This window comes from Kogia breviceps, chromosome 2 (genome assembly GCF_026419965.1).
Source record: "Kogia breviceps isolate mKogBre1 chromosome 2, mKogBre1 haplotype 1, whole genome shotgun sequence".
Classification (NCBI taxonomy): domain Eukaryota; kingdom Metazoa; phylum Chordata; class Mammalia; order Artiodactyla; family Physeteridae; genus Kogia; species Kogia breviceps.
The window spans coordinates 140,444,134-140,468,975 of record NC_081311.1 but is presented as its reverse complement, the minus strand read 5'-3'; the positions used below and the strand labels follow the sequence as shown (position 1 = coordinate 140,468,975).

Below are 24,842 nucleotides of genomic sequence, written 5' to 3'. Positions count from 1 at the left end.
CATGTAAGCGACATGAGAGCAGGGACTTAGTTTTGTTCTTGCTATATCCCCAGAACCTGTATCAGTTCCTGGCATATGGTAGGCACAGAATAAATATTTGTTAACTAAATACCAAAGTTAATATTATAGTAGTGAGGAAAAAATTATTTCAACCAAAGGGATTTCAGTAAGCCATGTATCCAGCATTATGTAAAAACTGGAGAAGAAATAGAAAAGTAGTTTAAGTTATAGTCTCTGTCCTTAATCCCTAATTATCAAAATGACATTAAACGCTAAAGGAATTCAAAGAATAGAAGATATATGTGGACTGGTGGGAACTTTATGAAGAAGACAGAAATTAAGCAAGGCATTAATTGGATTTAGTCGATGTAGAGGACAGGAAGGATGTCTTTTTACACTTTAAGACTTATATAATTTAAATCTTCATGACTTAATACAAGTTTCAGAAATGGAAGTGGCCTATTTCTGCCGTGAAATACAAATATCTTGCTTAAAAGAAGGCCTATTTATGATCATCTTTGTATGAACACAATCATTCCAATGTATGTCAATGAAATAATATAGTTATGTAATATCCTTAATTGTACCAGATGAAAATTCTGATAAAGCAGATAAGACAAAACTAATTTAAAATTGGCTCTTCTGAAAATTATGTCCAAACTTGTTTGTGGATATTACTTAATCCACTTGATGAAAATTAAATAAATTGTTACCGCTTTACATTTTTCTTTTCTTTCTTTTTTTTCTTCTTTTGGCTGCGTGGCTTGCAGGATTTTAGTTCCTCAGCCAGGGATTGAACCTGGGTCACGGCAGTGAAAACGCCAGTCCTAACCACTGGACCACCAGGGAATGCCCTACATTTTGCTTTAAAACTAACAGAAATCTCTTTTATTTGTAAGTTCTCAGGAAAAGCTTAAATTATCAAAGCTGTGTTGATATTGAATAAAATATCGTGTTTGCATCTGGAATTATAAAGCTATCATTGATTTTTTTTTTTTCCTTAAATATCAAGAGTGCACATTTTGGAACCACATTTTTCTGCTAACCCCTGCCATGTATTAGCTGTTGACCTTGGACAAGTTATTTAACCTTTCTGTGCAGTAGTGCCCTCATCTGTAAAATAGAGGTAGTAGCAGGGCCTACTTCAAAGGGTTGGTTAAGAACCAAATAAGATAATACAGGTGAGTGCTTAATGTATAGCAGGTGCAATAAGCTTTAAATAGTAATAGCAGTATTGTCTGTGGTGGGTGTTTTTTAAAGCATTTCTTTTTTGATTGGGAATTAAAATTTTATTTATAAAAGGCAAAGGCTGTAAAATTTCACCATGGGGCTTCCCTGGTGGCGCAGTGGTTGAGAATCTGCCTGCCGATGTAGGAGACACGGGTTCGTGCCCTGGTCCGGGAAGATCCCACATGCTGCGGAGCAACTAAGCCCGTGAGCCATGGCCGCTAGGCCTGCGCGTCCGGAGCCTGTGCTCCGCAACGGGAGAGGCCACAACAGTGAGAGGCCTGCATACCGCAAAAAAAAAAAAAAAAAAAAAAAAAAAAAAAAAAATTTCACCATGGATGAAAGCCAGTTTATAAATATAATTATTTTTAATCATATGTCAATATTATAAAACTTGATTAACTGTAACTCCCAAAATAAAAGTATATTTTTCCAAGGGAAGTAATTCCTGCTGAATAGATATGGGATTTCATAAAGCTCTTAGGAATACAATAGTCAGTAGGTCTTTATCACAGTGCTATAATTGGTCATTGAACCTGAATATTTGGCTATAAATATTAAGCTTTGTGAACACCGGAGTGTTAAGATGGGTGATAGTCATGCAGTTAGAGAAACAAAAGAAGTATGGAATGGAATTCAAAATTAGCAGAAGAGTAGCTGAAAAAGAAGTAGCTGGGAGTAGAATAAGAGATCTAACTTTGTTGTGGACGAAAACTTTTTGTGGGTGTTTTCATGTGCCTGAGTGTTTTTTTCCCCACCCTTAAGGTTCAAAGATCACCCAACGTTAAATGAAAGATATTTATTACTCCATCTGCTTGGTAGAGGTGGCTTTAGTGAAGTGTATAAGGTAATGTACATTTTTTTCCTGTTCTTCATACTAATACAACAAAGATATAGGAATATGTGGTTAAGAAGTACATGTCTTTGTATTGATTTTATGATTTTTTGACTGGTTTTATGTCCTCTCATTACAAAAAAAGAGTCTGTGGTGGCTTACGCTGTCTTATCTCAAGATGAGTCTGAAAACTATCCTTGTGCCTTTGCAGTCCCTCTGATATTTGGTACCTGCTTATCACTAGCCAGTCTGATACAAGTAATAACAGCCATTAGAATCAAGATAGGCAGGTAGCCATTTAATACAGTACATTTATGGAAAGGTTGTATCCCTTAATTTAAAAATGTGTCACAAGTCTTATATGTCCTGAATTTACCCTAATTTCTACTTATTTTAAGGCCAGTGTTTCTCAAATGTGTATTTATAAATGTAGAAATATTTACTTATCATGTTTAATGCTTTATACCTTTTTTTCCACTTTATCTTTCTGCCCAACCTTTAAATATTGTAGTTCCTAAGGTCTCATCATTCTTGTTCTCCTTTTCAAATATATCCCCCTCCCATTCACTAAGTTATCACCTATTTGATTTCAGATACAGATGTATAGATACTCAGCTATCTACACCACACTTTCCTTCTGAGCCCCATACCTGCTATTTATATGACTTAGTCTCTTCACTTCATGTGGATGCTTCATAAGCACTGCAAACTCACATCTGAAATAGAAGTTATCTCTTCTCCCAACGCCCCCCCCCCCGCCTTTTTTAACACTGCTCCCTACTTTAATACACAGCACTGCCATTTATCTGCCCAGTCCCTCAAGTGAAAAACATAAAAGCCATCCTTCAATTCACCTTGCCCTTAACTCCCTTCCCCCAACATAACCAGTCCCTGGTGTCTGTCATTATTAATGTCATTAAGCTCTCCTAAATCCAGCAATGACCCTTCTCCCTCTCTCTTAGCTCAGGGCCTCATTGTCTCTTGTTGCATTGCTGCCCAAGTCTCCTAGCTGATCACCTTTTTTCTGGGCATTGAGTTTCTCCAGTTCATTTGTGTAAGCTGCAGCTAGAGTGGCCTTGTTATAAAATGCAGCCTGATCATCTCACTCCCCTGCTTATAAGCCCCAGTGGCTTCCCATTTGTTCTTAGCATAAAGTCATATGAAGGTCATAGTCTCACTTTAAACTTCAATTCCTATAGAAGGCTTCCCTGTTAGTCTGCCTTTGAATAGCTCCTTGTAACACTTGGTGCTTGATTATGTATTGGTATAGTCAGTGATTAAGACCTTGGGTTCTGAAGCCAGACAGGCTAGGTTTGAATCCTGGCTGATTCTGACTGCTGTTTACTAACTGTATAAACTTGGGCTTATTGCTTACCATCCTCTGCCTGTCTTCACCTGGGAATGCTAATAGTACCTACATCATAGGATCATTATAATGATTAAATGAACTATCACAGGAAAATCACATAGAACTTTGTTGCTGAGAAAATGGAAGCTCATTAGATTGTTATTAGAAATCCTCTCTGTTCAATGAGACAACCTGTATCCAGTTCTGACTCTGGGGCAAATTATGGGATTTGGATTCAGAGAACTTCATTTCTGATCTTGGTTCAACCATGAACTATTTTTTGTTTTGTTAACTTGGACAAGCATTAAGTGTCACCCATCAAGAGTCATCTGTGAGCTCTCTTCCAATTCCTATTTCTCTGATTCTAATGGTAGTTCATCCTCAGGCACTTAATGGTTGAGTAGTCTTACTCAGGCCACAAGGTAGAAAAGAAGGTCATAATGTTGCTCACTGTGGATCTAAAAATCACCAAAAGTATAGTTAGCTAGCACTAGCTCTGCCTAGAAGTTGCCCGGCTTCTGAGCCTACTGATAGCTTTCATGACAGTCTTCTGCCACTGCCCAATAGTATTTCCATTGTTTTTAGCCCCATAGATAGGGTCTAAAAGGGACTTTTCTTTTGGAAGAAAAGGCTTCTGTAGAAATTAGAAAATGCAGATTGTGGGTCCCTAATTCCTTGAACCCTCATTACTGACTTAAATACTAATGACAGCCCCTCTGACCCCTTCAAGTCCTTTCATTGTTGCCAGGTTGCTTGGTAAACAAAGTCGCAGACTGTAAGTCAAAAAATCGACTCTTCTCTATAACATTGAATCAGGTGCTCAGTGATTACCATCTTCGCTTTATGGGAAGGTATACTTTACTCTCCTAATGTTGGGAGAAAGATGTGTCATATACAGTTATTATAATCAGTATACACAGATGATTATTAGTACTAAGAATTTTATTTTCTCCTATTTTTTACTATGATTGCCTTTGTTTTATAAAAGACTTTTTGCTTTCTCTCACATGAACTTCTTTTCTTTTTATTCTTTTCTATTATATTTCTTAAAACTTAACTTTTAATAGTATAATGAGCTAATGTTTATTGGATATTTATTATGAATCATATTATTCTAAACACTTTATATGTTTTACCCCATTTAGTCAACAACCCAAACTTTATGAGACTGAGGCTATTAGAGAGGGTATTAAGCACAAAGTCATGCAGCTAATAAGTTCATCTGACTCCAAAGTGAATATTCTTAATTACTGCATCCTATATTATTTCTGATCTCATGCTTTTATAATTTCGTGACAAGCAGTTTACCCCTACTGCTTATTTTAAGGTTAAATTGATGCAGTGGGAACTAGGAATCTTCTTCCTAATAAATATGTAAGCTTTTAGTGTTTTCTTAAGGGAGCGCTTTTGTGTAAAAGTCACAGTTGAACCTAAATTAGTAAATTCCTCTTTTAAAAACAATGATATTGATTGTTTTTAAAAAACATTTATAAATCACCTGAAGCCTTAAAATATTGATCATTCAATTTTTATCATTCTTTATTTAAGAAATAGTCTGGACATTTGAACAAATCAGTATAAAAACCTTTTTTTGAGCCCAGATTAAGGAAATATTGCTGATAGAGTTAGGTGTGATAATTACATATATGGTTATGGTTATGTTTAAACGGTTTCATAGTAAAAGTTTAGAATTTTTTTAAAACAGTTGGGAAATTGTTAGGAACTTGTTAATTTTCAAATAAGGGGGAAAAAAAGGTGGAGTTGCTAGGAAAGGATACAGGAACCCACCAAAAAAGTATTACAGCCGCCTGTTTTCCTGGCCACTTACTGCTACTACCAGTATAGAGAAGAATGTCTATATTAAAAACAGATAGCTTGGGACTTCCCTGGTGGCACAGTGGTTAAGAATACACCTGCCAGTGCAAGGGACACGTGTTTGATCCCTGGTCTGGGAAGATCCCACATGCCGCAGAGCAACTAAGCCAGTGCACCACAACTACTGAGCCCGTGCGCCACAACTACTGAAGCCCACGTGCCACAACTTCTGAGCCCATGTGCTACACTACTGAAGTCCTCGCATCTAGTGCCCATGCTCTGCAACAAGAGAAGCCTGCGCACCGCAATGAAGAGTAGACCCCACTTGCTGCAACTAGAGAAAGGCCGTGCGCAGCAACGAAGACCCAACGCAGCCAAAAAAAAAAAAAAAACCCAGAGAGCTTTATTGTTTTATCTTGATTCAATATATTGGCACTTACAAAACTTGAACGTGAAAATTCACATTAAGGTTTTCTCTGATTTAGCACCATGGAATTTGTATCTTGTTTTTGATAATAAATGTGCCACTGAACTATATATAACCTTAGCAGAGATGACTTCCAAAAATCGTAATGTGTATTCTCATTCCATATTATTGCAAAAATTATCACTCAAAAAAAAAAATCTCTTCACCTCTTCAGTTGGTCTTTGGTCCAAACTCTTCTATTCCTTGAATCCTAGGCTTTTGACCTTTATGAACAAAGATATGCTGCTGTGAAGATCCATCAGCTTAATAAAAGCTGGAGGGATGAGAAGAAGGAAAACTACCACAAGTAAATAAATATTAATTCTTTATGATTTTTATCAATTTTGAAAATATATTTAATCGTCATGGAGAATTAATATATTCTCTTTCTCGTAGACATGCCTGCAGAGAGTATAGAATACACAAAGAACTGGATCACCCCAGAATAGTTAAACTCTATGATTATTTCTCCTTGGATACAGATACGTAAGTGAATATAAAAGGATTTATTTTTTAAGAAAAGACATGTTGGCTTTTGCTTCCCCTATTCCATAGTGATGATATAAATACTCTTCATTTGTCCATTGTGATTCTGAATTATTGGATAATATTTTATGTCTGATTTTTTTCTCTTCTCCATTGTAGGTTTTGTACAGTGTTAGAATACTGTGAAGGCAATGACTTGGATTTCTATCTGAAGCAACATAAATTAATGTCAGAGAAAGAAGCTAGGTCTATTGTAATGCAGATTGTAAATGCACTAAGATATCTCAATGAAATCAAACCCCCTATTATACATTATGATCTTAAACCAGGTAATTAATAAAATTTTTGTCTAAATAATTTAAGCTTTAAAGAGTGTAATTTTTTAAAGTCATACTTATTAAGTTATCTAAAAATACGCTTTTTGGTTTAAAGTCAGTGGAATACTAGTGGTAGTATCTGAAGTGTTTTTAAAATTTATATCACTACATTTTAAAACTATATTTTAAATGTATATTTTAATTATATTTAAATTTTTACATATATAAAGTGTATTATTTATTTCCCCAAAGGCCCACTTTAGTAGTAAAGATAATGTTTTTCATTTATGTATCATTAAAAAAACTTTATACTTTGTTCTTAGGAAACATCCTTCTGGTAGATGGAACAGCATGTGGAGAAATCAAAATTACTGATTTTGGTCTGTCCAAGATTATGGATGATGACAGCTATGGTGTAGATGGAATGGATCTAACTTCCCAAGGGGCAGGCACTTACTGGTAAGTGTATTACTTAAAAACACCAAAATTATCTAGATTAGTGCCCAGTCTTTTTAATAAGAGTTTATTTTTGCATACCTTTGAGATTACTGTGGTGTGATGAGAGTACTGATATGAAGTCTCTGAGTTGAGAGACTACTGTCATCAGTCCTGTTTTCTCACCTGGTCTTAACTGTAACTATCAGCAAACCGGAGGAAGAAAAACTTGGCATCAGCAAGTGACTACCAGCTAGTTCCCTACCAGCCAGAAACTCCTAACATGGATAATTTGTGAATCTTGTTCTATAATGTTAGAGTGATGTTTATCATGAGTAATGATGCTTAATATAATATCTTAGCTATTAAAAGCAATAACTAATAAGCATTAAGCCCCCTCTGTAGAGGTTTTGTGGTTACAGTTTTTGTTTAAGATGGATGTTTTGCTGATAATGAAAGAGAAATTTGGTACAATCTTGGTCTTTGGCCTTAACGCTCAAAAATCTTTTTAATAACTTCATAATACAGATATAAATCTAGATAGAACCATAGATTCACTGATGAGTCTAAATGAATGTCATTCCCTTCAGAGTTACCTACGTGTTGACAAAAATTACTTCAGTGTGAATTTTCAAACTTAGTATCAAATTTGCCAAAGTGGAGAACATAGACTATAAAATTTCAAAACAAATTTAGTTTTCAGAATAAATTAGTTTAGCAAAAGGAGTGAAATCTTAAATGGAAGTGCGATAACTACTCAGCTTCACTGAGCAGGATGGTGACTACAAACATAAATGTGACATTAGAGTTTTTAGAACAATCTTCACATAGCGTGGGCAATAATAACCAATTCCATAAAATGCCACAGGTTTGTATGGACTTTACTTTTCAGACTAAGGATTAGTCATGTTCCATGTATTCATTTAAAGCCAGTTTAGAGTTTCAAATTATGCTTGTGGCATTTTTTAGGAATATAAGATAATGTATCATTTTCTTTCAATATATATTTAAAAATCTATCATTCAAACTAGTAACTCCTTAAAAGTCAGTACCCTCAGTCAGTAGTCTTTAGACTTCGTTCTTTTAGCAACAAGGCTCCTTTTTTCATCACAAAATCTTAGAATCCTAATAAAACCAAAAGAAATAAGGCTTCGTGGTAGAACCCTGTATTCTGTGGCATACAGCTTGAAAACCATGTTCTAAGTAATAGATCATCCTTCCTCTGCAGAGACTGCCACCATACTCTTTCCCTCTCACTCTGGCTTCCCTAGTGTAGAGCAGGGCAAGCAAATTTCCCCCTAACAGATGGGCATGAGACAGGGAAGCTTACGTTTTAGGGTGCTGTGCAGGAGGAAGATATAGTCATGGCATTTCCATGTTAGGAACCTGGAATTATATACTTCTTGTAGAAACAGCTTTCCCCAAAATGGTTAGTTTTTTATTCATATTAGTTTTTTAGCTATGTATTTGGTAAACGATGTCCTATAACAGACTTTTAGAATATAGGTATGTAGTGCTTTTTACACATCATCCCCAGAAGCTTAAATTATTTGTCAGTATCGCTTAGAAGAAGACAAGTTTTGTTTCTCCCTTCCTCTTGGGTCTCAGATGCAAGCATCCACAAAATCCTGCTGGTCATTTTCCCTGAGTAGCTTTGGTATCTATTCCTATACTTCCTCTCCTTGCTTATACCCTTTTACCTTGAGAGACGGTATAGCATAGTATTTAAGAGTCATTCTTGTTTTAGTTACACACACATAAACCTACAGAAAATATACGCTTTTATTGATAAAACAAATCTGGCTTTTTACTTGATTTGGAGGGTAAGAAAGGATTTACATCACAAATAAGTTATTGGTCATCTGTGAATGTTCTGCTGAAATTTAAACGATTTTAGCATAGTGAGTATAAAACTAAAAAAAAAAGTAGCTTCCCATTTAGCTGTATTATTCATTTTCAGGACTTTGTAGTTTATCTATTTTTTTAATTTATTTTTTATTTTTTTTTGCGGTACACGGGCCTCTCACTGTTGTGGCCTCTCCTGTTGCAGAGCACAGGCTCCAGACGCACAGGCTCAGCGGCCATGGCTCACGGGCCCAGCCGCTCTGCGGCATGTGGGATCCTCCCGGACCAGGGCACGAACCCGTGTCCCCTGCATCGGCAGGCGGACTCTCAACCACTGGGCCACGGGGGAAGCCCTATCTAAATTTTTGAAGTGTGAGATGCTTGCATCCTGATGGAGCTTTTTATCAATACTTATAACCTAAGGTTATAAGTAAAAATTTATTTTTACCTTTTAAATAAATTTTACAATTTATTTTTACCTTTTATCTAAAATATGAATATAAATAAAAATAGTATTTTTGAATGCTCCATATATTTCTGATGCTGCTACTGTTTGAAACTGTACAGTGAATTAATGCTGTAATGGAGGTAACATCTACCTGGAGGGAAGCAGAGAAGGCTTGTGAAAGTTGGGCGGGTCTTGAAGAAGAAAGGGTGGTCACTGTGTGAACTGGAGTAGTTAAGGAAGGCATAAGAGGTTGTCATATTCAGAAGCATGAGGGGGAAGCACAGTGCAGGGAACCAAGTGAATCGGCTTTGCCTATAGCCAGTTTGAGGGGCTGGGGGTCAGGAGAAGAGACTTTGGAAATTTAAGTTGCTGCTAGATTAGGACAGGTCTCGTGTTAACAAGCAAGAGATACGAGGTCTTGCCTGGGCAGTGAGTGATGTTGAGGTTCTTTAAACAAAAGAACTGGCTGAACAGATGTGTATTTTAGGAAGAGAACTGCCTACAGTTTGAAGATTGGTGAAGGGCGATAGGAGAGGATTTCTTCTATTAGTACTTAGATTAGAACATTGTAATTTCTAATGATAATTTGTCATTTCTGTAGATCATACACTACAGAAATGTATATAAGTTGACCCTTGAGTAGTGGAGGGGCACCAGCCCTCGGCAGTCAAAAATCTGAGTATAGCTTGGAGTTGCCCTTCATATACGTGGTTCCTCCACATGCCCGAAATTCAACCAGTCAGGGATTGTGTAGTGCTGCAGTATTTACTATTGAAAAAAATCCTCATATAACTGTTTGAACCCGTGTTGGAAAAAGGGTCCACTGTATATTACACACTTAAACCACAAAGTTGTTGTTTTGGCTCTAAAGTCAAATGATACAGGGATATAAATGCTTTAAAAGTTAGGACTTTAATCAGTGACAATCACCTAAGGTTGTGTGGATTTGAGTGTAAGATTTTACATTTAGAAGGTTTTAAATTATAAATTGTTAATATCCTTCCCTTTTTTTCTCCCCAAAAAACTAGGTATTTACCTCCTGAGTGTTTTGTAGTTGGAAAGGAACCACCGAAGATTTCCAACAAGGTTGATGTGTGGTCAGTCGGAGTCATCTTCTTTCAGTGTCTTTATGGTAGAAAAGTAAGTTAAAGTATAACAGATTCAGCTATATGGAGATAAGCTGAATTTTCCCCTTTTAAAGTTTCATTAACTTGAAGTCAATTTAGTCAAGAATTCCAAGAATGGAGACCTGGTTGAGGCAACAACAAAAAAAACCAAAATAACCGTTTATTTGGGGTTAGGAGTAGCCTGGGAAGCAGAAATACATGAAAGCACTTGAATTGTGTTCCGCTGGACTACAAAAGCGGGGGAGGGTGCTTATAGGCAAAAAACTGCAAGCTTACACAAACTGTCAAGAATTAGGATTGGAGCTGGCCTGAAGTAAGGGTGCTTGTTAAGCAAAGATTGGGGTTTGAAATGATTACATAGTTGCGGGGGGGGTGACTTTGAAAATACAAGGTTGCAGCTGGCAATTGCTAGCAGATAGATATGGTTTTGAAAACATCTAGTGGTTTCCTTTAGTTTGATACAGTTCAGAAAGTGCAGGTTTTCTCTGATGCAGGAATGTGTCTGAAACCACATCCACAATGGCCACCCAGCTCCATTTTGGATGCCTGAACCATAGTTACTCCATTTGATTTTTTAAATGATCTTAAATATATTATCACTTCCTAAAATTTCTGTGGCTCAGAATTATTTTAATGTCACAACAGCTTCTTTGGCTGCTCTTTGCCTTTTTTCTTTTAAGAAGTAACTAATCTTTTAACAGTGCTAACGTTTTTCTGTTGCTAGGAATAAAGGAGTCAAAACTGTTCATGATCCTCCATTCTCTCCACTTTCTCACCTCCTCTACCCCATTCCCACCACACACACAGTTGGGCCTGAGCATGTTTCCCCCTGTGCTTCCTCAGGGAAATTCCATCAAACTCAGTACTGATTTTTCCCAAACCTCTCTTTACATTGACGTCAGCTACCGTAGTAGGTATCCTTATCCCATTCAGTCCCTCCATCAGTGTGAAAAGAGAGATTCAGGGACTTGTCTGGGAATTCACTGCATGTTAGGACCAAACTCAGAGCTGATTCATTTAAGTTAGTGTGTCATACTCAAGGTATTTCACTCTTTGGACTTTTCACGGATGTTTCCACTACTTCTCCATCTCTTCTCTAATTAAACTTAAATTTTAAACATTCAGAATAAAATTTTAAATTTTTAAATTTTTATCTTATATTGCAATGGTATGATTTTCTATTGCTTATTCACAATGTTTTGGCTATGCTAAGGATTGATCAGATGCTCTTCCTCAGTCTGCTATCAGTTATAACCTTGTTTCTATGAGAACGCATCCCAGCTTGCAAGTAACTGAGAATAAGATTTTTTTAGAATACAAATCATTTGTATCTTGGGGATTCTCTGATAATATCTCTTTAAATATTTTGTGAGATAAATTTCTCAACATGAATTTTTTTTTTTAAAGCCATTTGGTCACAATCAATCTCAACAAGACATTCTTCAAGAAAATACAATATTAAAAGCCACAGATGTCCAGTTCCCTGTAAAACCGGTTGTAAGCAGTGAAGCAAAGGTACTAAATTTATGAAAATAAGCTTTGTGAAGTAAATTTTTGATTTCATAAATTGTGCTTAAAACAAAGTAAGTACTTGTTAAATAAGTAAGTAAAGCAAAAGGGATTGCAGCCACAGGAAAATCTGTCCAGTAGGGGCTGGTGAAGAAGTTGCTTTAGGCCTTTGGTTGTGATAGTTTTTAAGGACCCAAACATGGTCTATGATTCTTTTAAGAAGCCAGGCAAAGGAGAACATAATCTACGATTATATTTACATAAAGTTCAAAACAAGCAGAAATCAATTATGGTGTTTAAAAGTCAGGATAGCTGTTACCCCAGTAGATTGGGGGCAGAGCCAGTGCTGAAAGTGGCCATGAAGAGTCTTAGGAGTTTGATAAAGTTCTTTTTCTTGATCTGTCTGCCAGTTACATAGATATATTCACTTTGTGCTGTATACTCTCAATAGGAAGAAAATATTAGGGCAAAAATGGCATCATACCCTTTGGCCAAACTAAATTGACAGTAAAGTGGAATGAGGGTGAAAGGAGTGTTTTACAGAAGACAAATTCCAGAAAAAGAAGAAGACTCCAGAATTTTGTAGGGAGAAATGCAGTATTCCACATTCAACACAGTTACAGGCATACCTCAGAGCTATTGTGGGTTCGGTTCGGTTCGGTTCTGTACCACTGCAATAAGGTGAATATTGCAATAAAGAAGTCACACACAGTTTTTGGTTTCCCGGTGCATATAAAAGTTATGTTTACATTATAATGTAGTCTGTTAAGTGTACAGTAGCATTATGTCTAAAAAAATAATGTACATACCTTAATTAAAAATACTTGCTTGCTAAAAACTGTTAACCATCCTCTGAGCCTTCAGCCAGTAGTCTTTTTGCTTGTGGAGGGTCTTGCCTTGCTGTTGATGGCTGCTGACTGAGCAGGGTGGTGGCTGCTGAGGCAATTTCTTGGACTCTTCCTTTCATGAACCATTTCTCTGCAGCATGCAGTGCTGTTTGAAAGAAGTACTGCTGTGGGTGAACAGCTTTCAAAATCAGAGTCAGTCCTCTTAAACCCTGACACTGCTTTATGAACTAAGTTTATGTAATATTCTAAATCCTTTGTTGTCATTTCAGCAATTGTTTGCAGTCTTACATGGGTGCAGTTCATGACCCCCCCAAAACAATTACAATAGTAACAAAAATCACTGATCACCATAACAGGTATAATAATGATGGAAAGTTTGAAATATTGCTAGAATTACCAAATGTGACACAGAGACACAAAGTGAGCTGTTGAAAAAATGGTGCTGATAGATTTGCTCAACGTGGGGTTGCCACAAACGTTCAATTTGTTAAAAAAAAAAAAAAAAAAAAAAAAACCACAGTATTTGCAAAGTACAGTAGAATAAGGTGTGCCTGTGTTGGAAGTCCTAGCCAGAACAGTTAGGCAAGAAAAAGAAGTAAAAGGTGTACAAATCAGAAAGGAAGAAGTAAAACTGTCACTATTTGCAGATAACATCATTTTATATATAAAAACCCTTAAGACACCACCAAAAAAGTTAGAGCTAATCAACAAATTCAGTAAAGTTGTGGGATATGAAATCAAGGCAACAAATTTTTATGTATTTCTATATACTAATAATAAAAGAGCAGAAGGAAAAATTAAGAAAATCCCAGGGACTTCCCTGGCAGTCCAGTGGTTAGGATTTCGCACTTTCAATGCTGGGGCCCAGGTTCGATCCCTGGTTGGGGTGCAGCCAAAGAGAAAAGAAAATAATCCCATTTACAGTTGCATCAGAAAGAATAAAACTGTAAGACATTGAAGACAGCACAAGTAAATGGAAAGATATTCCATGTTCATGGATTGGAAGAATTAATGTTAAAATGTCCATACTACTAAAAGCAATCTATAGATTCAGTGCAATCCCTATCAAAATTCCAATGGTATTTGTCACAGAAATAGAGCAAACAGTCCTAAAATTCATACGGAAACACGAAAGACCCAAATAGTCGAAGCCATCTTGAGAACAAAGCTGAAGACCTGCTCCATGATTTCAAACTACATTTCACAGCTATAGTATTCAAAACAAACAGTACAGTATGTCATGGAGGAACTAAGCCTGTGTGCCACAACTACTGAGCCTGTGGCTCTAGACTCTAGAGCCCATGAGCCACAACTACTGAAGCGTGCATGCCTAGAGCCTCTGCTCCGCAACAAGAGAAGCCACCACAATGAGAAGGCCGCACACCACAACGAAAAGTAGCCCCTGCTCACCACAACTAGAGAAAGCCCACATGCAGCAACAAAGACCCAACACAACCAAAAATAAATAAATAATAAAATTGATTCTTTAACAAAATAAAACCAAACCATATGGTATTGGCATAAAAATACACAGATCAATGGAACATAATTGAGAGCCCTGAATAAACCCACACATGTATGGTCAATTTATGACAAAGAAGCCAAGAATATACAACAGGGAAAGGGTGGTCTCTTCAGTAAATAGTGTTGGGAAATCTAGACAGCCACATAAATAAGGATGAAGCTGGAGCCACTATCTTATGTCATACACAAAAAGTTAACTCAAAATGGATTACAATCTTGAACTTAAGACTAGAAATCATAAAACTCCTAAAAGAAAACATAGGGGACCAAGACCTGACATAGGTCTTGGTGAGGATTTTTTGTATTTGACAACAAAAGCAAAGGAAACAAAGTAAAAGTAAACAAGTGGTACTGCATCAAATGAAAAATCTGCACGGCAAAGGAAACTGTGAACAAAATGAAAAGACAACTTACCAAATGGAAAAATATTTGGAAATCATACCTGATAAAGGATTAATATCCAAAATATATAAAGAAATCAAACAATCCAATTAAAAACAGGATCTGAATAGGTTTCTTCCCAAGGAGGACCTGCATATGGCCAACAGGTGCATGAAAAGATGCTGAACATCACTCATAATCAGGGAAATCCAAATCAAAACCACAGTGAGATAGCACCTCATACCTGTAGAATAGCTTGTATCAAAAAGACGAGAAATGAGTGTTGGCAAGGATGTGGAGACAAGGGAACCTGTGTGCACTGTTGGTGGGATTGTGACTTGGTGCAGCCAATATGGAAAACAATGTGGAGGTTCGTTGGAAAATTAAAAAATAGAACTACCATATGATCCAGCAATTCTACTTTTGAGTATTTAAAGAAAACAAAAACATTAACTCAGAATGATATCTGCATCCCCATGATCGTTGCAGCATTATTTACAATACCCAAGACACGGAAGCAACCTTAGGTGTCCATTGTGGGATGAATGGATAAAGAAAATGTGGTGTGTGTGTGTGTATATATACATATATAAAATGGAATACAGTTCAGACATTAAACAAAAGGAAATCTTGCCATTATATGTGGAATCTTAAAAAACAACAAACAGAAAAAAACCCAAGCTCACAGATACAGAGAAGATATTGGTGGTTGCCAGAGGCGGGTGGGTGAGGGGTGGGAGAAATGGGTGAAGGGGAACAAAAAGGTACAAACTTCCAGTTATGTAAGACATGGGGATGTAATGTACAGCCTGGGGATTATAGTTAATAATACTATATTGCATATTTGAAAGTTGCTAAGAGTAGATCTTAAAAGTTCTCATCACAAGAAAAACTATTTTGTAACTACATATGGTGACAGATGTTAACTAGACAATTGTGGTGATCTTTTCACAATACAAATGTTGAATCATTATGTTGTATATCTGAAACTAATATGTCAATTTTTTTAAAAAATTACCATATGATGCAGCATTTCTACTTCTAGGTAGATACCAAAAAAAGTGGAAGCAGGGACTCAGATATTTATATACCAACATTCATAGCAGCATTATTCACAATAGTTAAAAGGTAGAAACAATCCAGATGTCAACCAAGAGATAAATGGGTAAACAAAATGTAGTATATACCTGCAATGGAATATTATTCAGCCTTAAAAAGGAATGAAATTCTGATGCATGCTACATCATGGATGACTCAAACATCATGCTAAGTGAAAGACACAAAAGGACAAATAAATATTGTATGATTCCACTCATATAAGGTACCTAGAATAGCCAGATCATAAAGGAACACAGGTGGTTACCAAGGGCTGGGGGAAGGAGCAATGGGGAGATACTGTTTAATGCGTACAGAATTTCAGTTTTAGATGAAAAAGTTCTGCAGATGGATAGTGGTGATGTGTGAATGTACTTAATGTCACTGAATTGTACACTCAAGGGTTAAAATGCTAATTTTTATGTTATGTATATTTTAATCTCAATAAAAATTAAGGAAAAAAATGCAGCTTTCCAGCAATAAGTTTAAATGGTAGTAATAGTATTTAGATGGTAAAGTGAACTCCTATGGTGCTGTGAGTTGAGAGTTGAATTTGGAGGGATAATTTTATTGCTACAATTTTTTAAAAATTTATTTTACTTATTTATTTTTGGCTGTGTTGGGTCTTCGTTGCTGCACATGGGCTTTCTCTAGTTGTGGCAAGTGGGGGCTACTCTTCATTGCAGAGCACGGGCTCTAGAGGGCAGGGTCAGTAGTTGTGGCACGCGGGCTCAATAGTTGTGGCGCGCAGGCTCAGTAGTTGTGGAGCATGGGCTTAGTTGCTCCGTGGAATGTGGGGTCCTCCCACACCAGGGCTCAAACCCGTGTCCCCTGCATTGGCAGGCAGATTCTTAACCACTGCACCACCAGGGAAGCCCTATTGCTACAATTTCTTAAAAACTTTGAATCCCCAGTGAAGTGAAATCTATTTATTGTCTTAAATGTGCCCATCATCTGTAGTATTTCGTTGATTGATATTGAGAAGAGGAAAAGATTTTAATTGCTTTTCTTTTTTTTAAGGCCTTTATAAGACGCTGTTTGGCATACCGAAAAGAAGATAGGTTTGATGTGCACCAACTGGCAAATGACCCCTACCTTCTCCCACACATGAGAAGATCCAATTCTTCAGGAAACTTACACATGGTTGGGCTGACAGCATCCCCTACACCCCCTTCTTCAAGCATAATTACTTACTGACTTTCCTCCAAAACTGGCATGATGTCTTTGAATTGCTTCCAGATGCACACTTGAGTTTGAGAGCTTTGGAGTGTTATTGTTTTCTTTTTTTACACAGGATATGGTTGAGAACTGTTTGTGAACTGAAGTTCTTCATAGCACTGTTTCTATGAGTGGATCATGGACAGTGAATAAATGTACACTTCTGACTGTAATCTTGAGCAGTGAAGGGTGACTGCCTGTTGCACAGAAACAGGAATACCATGTTAAGATAAAAGGAAAATGGTTTTTTGGGGGAACACTGTAAATAACGTTTATAATACTTAAATACATTTGGTTGTTACTAGAGAGTTCTAATATGAAGGGTGGTTTTTCATTATTTAAAAACACATGGAAAAAATGAGACATATTTCTAACACAGGAACTAACTAGTGCCTGGATACATTCTTCAGCATTCAGCAGTTTATCTGCTGCAACCAAAGTAAGAACTGAATGACAGTGACAGTTGTGTTTTATAGTAATAGAATGTGAGAGTTAGACTCTTTGGACAAAGTTATTAGACTTTTGTCATTTGCCTATTCTGGCTTTTATCAAGTTGTACCTCGAAAACACATGTCTGCTTTTTTCACTGGTCATGTTAAAGGGAGAGCTATTCCTAGATAGATTACACCTTTGACAAAGTGAGCTGCTTGTTTTGAAATCAGTTGAAGTCACTGAATTATAATATCTCCAGTGTTGTCATCATGTTAGAATTGTTAACAGGTATTTTTCTTTTGTTACCAGGCCTTGTTCATTCAAACAAGTGACAATACGTAACCAAATGCAGACCAGTTCTATGCAGGATAATGATAAATTCCCTTCTAGCTCTGTTGTAAATTGTGTACAGATGTCGTATTTCAATTACTGAGTTTCAGCAGCTTATTCTTGTACAAATGTTTAAAAATATGGCTTTTCTAATTGGATATTGTATTTTTTTTAAGTCTTCTTGAAGGCGCTTTAATTGCTGCTAAATGATGTTGCTTCTTTGCTAAAAAAATCAAATGACCTCCTTAAAGGTGCGAGTTGACTGTACATTATAGAGAGATTATTAAAAGCAGGCATTTATTAATAATCAAGGCATGTAAAAATGATCTGTGTTGGACATAAAGAGCTCTTGAAATCAGTTTCTTGGTTTCTAGGGCTGTGGAGCACATATATACTAGATTTATAAATTGTTCATGGTAATTCTACATTTCTAGAAAGTTCTTATCAGCAAGGTGGGATGATGGTCCCTTAAACGAGTTTCTTGTGGTTTGTACAGATTTGTTAAAATGTGAACATTTTCTAACTGCCTTGTATGGTAGAAACCATTATTTTTCAGGATGCTGTATGTCACTCCTCTAAGAAATTTCTTTATCATCACATTCATAATGCTGATACTCACATGTAAATTGTCCATGTTGCCGAAAAAGGAGGCTATGCTTACCACAGATTCCCCTTAATATTGTACAGTTAAACCATGGCTCTTTGTTCTTTCATTGTACATAGACACATTGTCTCTTTAAGATGCTGCTGAAATTGTAGAGAATGTAGCCAAAACATTAATAAACAATGACAGTTAAAATTTAAAGACTATGAAGTTACATTTGAAGGGAGCTTTCAAGATTTAGGACATTGACTAACTTGGCTCCTTAAGAATTAACTGAGTAAATTCTTGAAGTATACTTCAAGATAAGTATGAAGCGTTCCAAGCTGTTAAAGTATACCTAATAATCATTCTCAAAGCTAATCCTGGGTAAGTAACACTTAGCCATATTGGGAATGGTTTAAGGGCTATACCTGTTCCTCTGTAGATTAAGATAGAAATCCTATTAAAAAAATATTGATGTGGTAATGGGATGTTAGCATCAATTGGTGCTGTCGGCCAATTTTTCAATTTTGTTTGAGTTTTCATCTTTCTGAATCCTGAAATACTTTGTTCATATAGTAAGGGTTATTTGAAGTCTTGAATTAAAAGAAAATACCCAGTTTGTTTAAAATTTTGGTGAGATATTTAAATGGATGTGTACATGTAACATGAGATTGAAGAAGTGGTACAGACCTAGATCACTGGTCTTGACCACACTATTTTCAAATGAATGAAAGTGACTGCTACTGTCAAAATGCAGAAGAGGAGGAAAAGAAGCCATAAAATAAAAATGCTTCCCTGGGTTTAGGTAATCATCTGTTTAGAGTCCAAGATGTATAGGCAGTAAATGAGTTTAGAGACCATCTATTCCTTCTAAAGTTTTTCCAAAGAAATGATACAGATTTGGGGTAGTATGCCCATATTCCAGCAGGTACAAGATAGCTCTAATTGAGCCAAAGTGAGTACTGTTACCTTCACCTGGGAAACTGGTATTTGTCACTAAGTAGTTTCAGTCACTCTGGCAATCTTTGGCTCTAACATCTTGAAGCTTACATTGTTTTTTGGTCTCCTGAATTCTGTCCTCAGAATTTAAGTATTTCCTATATACCTCAAGACAGTAGCCAAGGTCTTCTCCCTTTAAGCACTGCAAGGTAAATGTACAGTTTTTGCATAGAATTTGAAATCTTTGTTTGGTATGAGTTAGCTTTAGTGCATGCATGTTGAGAGGAAGTAAGTGTAGAAACCACCCTCGTCCGGAGGTGGGTAGATATTTGATTGTTTTTCAAAAATAAAGTTTCAGGTCTATTTTTTTACTTGCCACCATCCCCTGCTCCTTAAAAATAATTTTCAATTTAAATAGTACATAAAATGTGAACAGATACTTCTACAAATACCTCATTACATGAAAACAAAATGGTAGAATTTCAGTGAAACAAATTTAAAGAGTATATTGTGTTTTGCTGTTGATCGTTACTTATTAAATGCAGTAATGCTGATTACCATCAGATGTCATTAGCTATGTTTTGCAGTGGTAGTGCAGACGGTCCGGTCCTATTAGATTGTGAGTTTACTCTTAGAATTTACATTACCGTTTGATTTGTGTGAAAAAGACAGCCTTACTCTTAGTCCTTTAAAATCACATTGGCACGTCTTACTCTAATCCCACTTTAAATTTTGACATGTTATCTGATTATTTTCCTCCCAAGCTTAATCTATTTCAAAAAGTGTTTTAGCATCTAGTTTTCAAATAAAATTGTTAGAATTCTAGTTCTGTTATAGAATTTCAGGAATTCTGTAACAGTTTTAGAATTCCTATAACTTATCTGTTGATTTGAATTACAACATACACATCTCTATTGACCTTCCCCTGCCTTCATTTCCCTCCTTTTTTTCTTTTTTTTTTTAAGGATTTTTCTTCCTGGGAATTCTTGGATTTTTGAATGGGAAAGATTTGAGTAAATGTATATAAACTAACTTCAAAACGATTGCATAGAGCCAGAGGAGAACTTAGAAGAGTCATCCTTCATTAGGATCAAAATGCATAGTTTTCACCTGGAAATCCTCACTCATTAAAAATACTAGAGATGTAGGTTACCTACATACCTATGACTGTTTTTAAAAAGGCAGTAACAATAATACTGTTTAAGAATTCATATTTTAGAACCAGATTCTTTGGGCTTAAATGTTGACTGCCATTTCCTACCTCTGTTTCAGGTTCCTCATCTTAAAATGAAGAAAACAGTGTGACCATACAGAGTGGTTGCAAGGAGTAAATGAGCTCACATATATAAAGCCCAGCACATTGTAATACCATGTATATAAAGCTGCTATTATTATTTTTTAAGAGTCAAAAATTATTCTGTTGCTTTTATCATACATATAAGATGCAGTCTACTTTGCTTCCTGTGATAAATTATTTTCCTTTAAGAAACAGTTTTACAATGCTCTGTTCATTTCAAATGTTGATTAGATTACCTGAAAAGGGAAGGTGGGGTGCAGCAACAAGAAGTAACTCTGTCTCAACTGTAATTACCCAAAGGATCATACCCTAACCATGTAGGCTATTTCATCAGAGGAAATTCTACCGTACATCCCAGGGTTTTCCTTGATAGTAGCAACCATTTGAGGTAGGATAGGTGGTATTATCCCAGTTTTACAGAGGGGGAAACAGTTGGAGAAAAGAAATAACTTGGTAAGACCACATAACTAGTAAATGACATCAGAACTAAAGCCCGGCTTTTAGAGCCCTAGAGCCAGGTTCTTACCATGCTAACATTTCGTTTGCCTCTTTTATTAAAAAACTTGTTTTCTGTGTTAAATTATCATGATTCTTCAAAATGACAAAAATGAACAGATAGAAACGTAACTGTCACCATAAAAGAGCAAATATAAAGAATTCTTCAACTGTTAGATCAGGAGTGCCATCTGAGCTGTGCCTTGATGGCTGGCTGTGAGTCATTTTAGAGAGGGGCTTCTGTCCAGATTCATTCTAGGCAAGGCAGAGAGTGGGTCACAGACCTTTTCCTGTTCTCACACTTGTTTTTCATTGTTTTTTGTTTTGTTTTGTTTTGTTTTGTTTTTGTGGTACGCAGGCCTCTCACTGTTGTGGCGTCTCCCGTTGCGGGGCACAGGCTCTAAACGCGCAGGCTCAGCGGCCATGGCTCACGGGCCCAGCCGCTCCGCGGCATGTGGGATCTTCCCGGACCGGGACACGAACCCGTGTCGCCTGCATCGGCAGGCGGACTCTCAACCACTGCGCCACCAGGGAAGCCCCTCATCGCATTTTTAATTTAAGTCAACGATCAGATTAGGTTCTGCTTAACTTGCAGGGATCACACCTTTCTCCTCCTCAGCCCACTTTCATGAGCATAGAAGGTATATTCTTCTCCCTGCAATGGTACTGGTTGGTCTCTAATAAGAGATCTGGAAAACTGAGTCTATTAAGTCAAAAGCTTGAGAAAGTCTTATAAATCTATGTGTGGTGCTCCGGTGCCAAGATGACAAATGAGTAATCCTGACTTCATCATGTGACTCTCACTTTGATTTTTTAAAGTCTGTTTGTAATTCAATTTTTCTATAAATACGTGATCCATTTTCATCTGAAGAATTTAGGCTCTTCCCATAACCAAATACCTAAGCTAAGCAGTACACGTGCATGACCAGCACCCCACTGTTCTTGGCGGAGTATATGGTATATTTGGATTAAATACCATTGATGTGATCAGATGATGAGGATTTTTTTCTAGGATGGGACAAACTTAGATACTAAAATTACCTCATCTAAAGAATGAGTATGGCTGATTTATGTCATTCATATTGATCCTATTTCACCTATTTATGTCTGCTAATGACCAAATTCATAACTTCCTTTTAAGGAGGTATTCAGAAGAGTGAAAAGTGGGGAAAGTCTGGGTTTTGAAGTCTGACCTGACTTTGCACCTGGCTTTGCTACTTAATAATTGGATGACCTTAGAGAAGTCACTGACTGACCTCTCTCGGCTTTCCTTCCACATCTGTAAAGTGTACATATTAATAGTACTTAAGGGCAGGCAGCTGGTGGGTGGGGGGGCTGGTGTAGGGACTGTGGCAGTGCGCGGGGACCCGGTACAGTGGCTGCAGGGCTGAAGAGAAGCTACTAAAGCTCCCGTGGACGCAAAGTAGAATTTCATAATAACATAACGGATGGAGAAGAGAAAACCTATGGTGGTTGTGAGGGCCCTGATGCCATGTATGTCAAATTGATATCTTCAGATGGTCATGAATTTATTGTAAAAAGAGAACATGCACTAACATCACGACAAAAAAGGCATGTTGAGTGGCCCAGGTCAGTTTGCTGAGAATGAAACTAATGAAGTCAATTTTAGTGAGATCCCCTCACATGTGCTATCAAGAGTATGCATGTATTTTACCTACAAGGTTCACTACACTAACAGCCCCATGGAGATTCCTGAATTTCCAATTGCACCTGAAATTGCACTGGAACTGCTGATGGCTGCAAACTTCCTATATTGTTAAATAAATTATAATAAACTGTTAACTTTTTTCAGTATTTAATACCTGTAGTTATTAGTTTTTTCGTATATAGTATGTTGCCTTGTGCAATTAAACTTTAAAGTTCACTGCAAAGCAGGTTATCCTCTGTTCTTTTGCGTAGCAATCAGAGTTTAAATTTGTTTGCTACATCAACAAATGAAGGACATTTTTACAAATTGAGAAATAAATATGCCAGTTCGTAGGTGGTTTTGCCTTATCCTTTGGATGTGATTTTTTTTTTTTTTTTTTTTTTTTTTTTTTTTGCGGTACGCGGGCCTCTCACTTTTGTGGCCTCTCCCGTTGCGGAGCACAGGCTCTGGACGCGCAGGCTCAGCGGCCATGGCTCACGGGCCCAGCCGCTTCGTGGCATGTGGGATCTTCCCGGACCGGGGCACGAACCCGCGTCCCCTGCATCAGCAGGCAGACTCTCAACCACTGTGCCACCAGGGAAGCCCTGGATGTGATTTTAAAAATTAGAACAGTGGTGATATAGTAAATGCTGAAATTTGGGCATAAATTCAACACGTTCTACAGGTAAATAATGGGGCTACATGTTTTTATCTTTTTAGTGTTGTTTTAAAAACCTATTCTGATCTTAATAGCTGTCATTAGCATTACTAGACTTATGCAACTGCATATAATTGCATTATAAACATATTTATAACTTAGCCAAAATATTGATTTTTATAACTGTCAAAGACATGAGAGTTGAAATTTCTTATGTGTCTTTTGATAAACTGCAGTATTGTTTTAAGTGTATCTTGTCTTTTTGTTTATTGCTACAATTTAAGAACTTTATTTAAAATCAATTTTGGAAGATTACTAGGTACAGCTTTTGGAGCAGAGACTTTGAACTGTAGCCACATGGTCAACAAGTAAACTACATGACTTTAGTTTTATGTGCATTTTGCATTTTGGCCAATCCATTGACTATGAAGTCTCCTTTGCAATATTCATTCTTACACAGTCCCTTGTGATTACACTTCTCATTATTTAAATATGTTTTAAAAGACTCACTATGAACTTCATCTAGATCCTAAGAGCAAGACTTCTGACAATTCCAGTCTTCCTCCATTCAACTGAAATGTTATAAAATATGAAAAACGTGGAGAGATGCAGTAGAAATCTAATAATGCACTTTTATATAGTATATTAATTATCTTCTATTAATGTATGTCCCACTAGACATGATATCCATAATGTGGGTCTTCTGAACTCAAACTTATAAAAGAGGTCATTCAGCTTTTATACTAAGACAAAAAAAATTTTGAACTATAATAGAGCATCTCTGCTTAGTCGTGGAAAAAGAAGCACTAGAGTTGGGTTTATTATTGTCTCTATCTTAGTAGTAAAACAAAGCTGTTATTATAGGATCTATAAATTTAAGTCTTCAGCTTACTTCTTTGACTGGTTCAGTATGGACCAGTTTTTCTGGAACCTGCAAATACCATAAACAACCAAGATCGATAAAAGTAATTTTTCCTCTTAGAAGACCTAACATTGTTATCGAAAGCAATTAAATATAAATGTTAATTGCATATATTTTAGTAACATCTTAAGACATACTGTTACATATTTTAGTATAGAATTAGCAAGTACAAGAATTATATTCTGGGTGCTTCCCTGGTGGTGCAGTGGTTGAGAATCTGCCTGCCGATGCAGGGGACATGGGTTCGAGCCCTGGTCTGGGAAGATCCCACATGCCGCAGAGCAACTAGGCCCGTGAGCCACAATTACTGAGCCTGCGTGTCTGGAGCCTGTGCTCCGCAACAAGAGAGGCCATGATAGTGAGAGGAGGCCTGCACACTGTGATGAAGAGTGGCCCCTGCTTGCCGCAACTAGAGAAAGCCCTCGCACAGAAATGAAGACCCAACACAGCCATAAATAATAAATAAATAAATAAAAATTTTTAAAAATTCTGCTACTCGGTGACAAATAATGCCAATTATAAACCTAAGTGGTGCTCTTAAAGGTCAAGGTGATAGCTAGAATACAGTTTAACTCTGATCCATCTTAGTAGGTTACTTTATATGTTAGGTC

The 24,842-nt window shown here is 36.7% G+C and overlaps 1 protein-coding gene and 1 pseudogene across 1 annotated transcript in view; both read left to right on the top strand.

The window, feature by feature from the left end:
- Positions 1 to 18,491, top strand: part of TLK1 (tousled like kinase 1) — a 152,473-nt gene extending 133,982 nt beyond the window's left edge. The window contains exons 14-21 of the mRNA XM_059053516.2: positions 1,993 to 2,074; positions 5,907 to 5,998; positions 6,088 to 6,177; positions 6,337 to 6,506; positions 6,818 to 6,953; positions 10,251 to 10,362; positions 11,757 to 11,864; positions 16,727 to 18,491. Coding sequence (XP_058909499.1) covers positions 1,993 to 2,074; positions 5,907 to 5,998; positions 6,088 to 6,177; positions 6,337 to 6,506; positions 6,818 to 6,953; positions 10,251 to 10,362; positions 11,757 to 11,864; positions 16,727 to 16,903 — 967 coding nt within the window. The 3' untranslated portion in view covers positions 16,904 to 18,491. The remainder of the gene's footprint in view (positions 1 to 1,992; positions 2,075 to 5,906; positions 5,999 to 6,087; positions 6,178 to 6,336; positions 6,507 to 6,817; positions 6,954 to 10,250; positions 10,363 to 11,756; positions 11,865 to 16,726) is intronic.
- Positions 18,492 to 22,413: 3,922 nt separating this feature from the next.
- LOC131750721 (elongin-C pseudogene) lies at positions 22,414 to 22,806 on the top strand (annotated as a pseudogene).
- Positions 22,807 to 24,842: the final 2,036 nt, after the last annotated feature.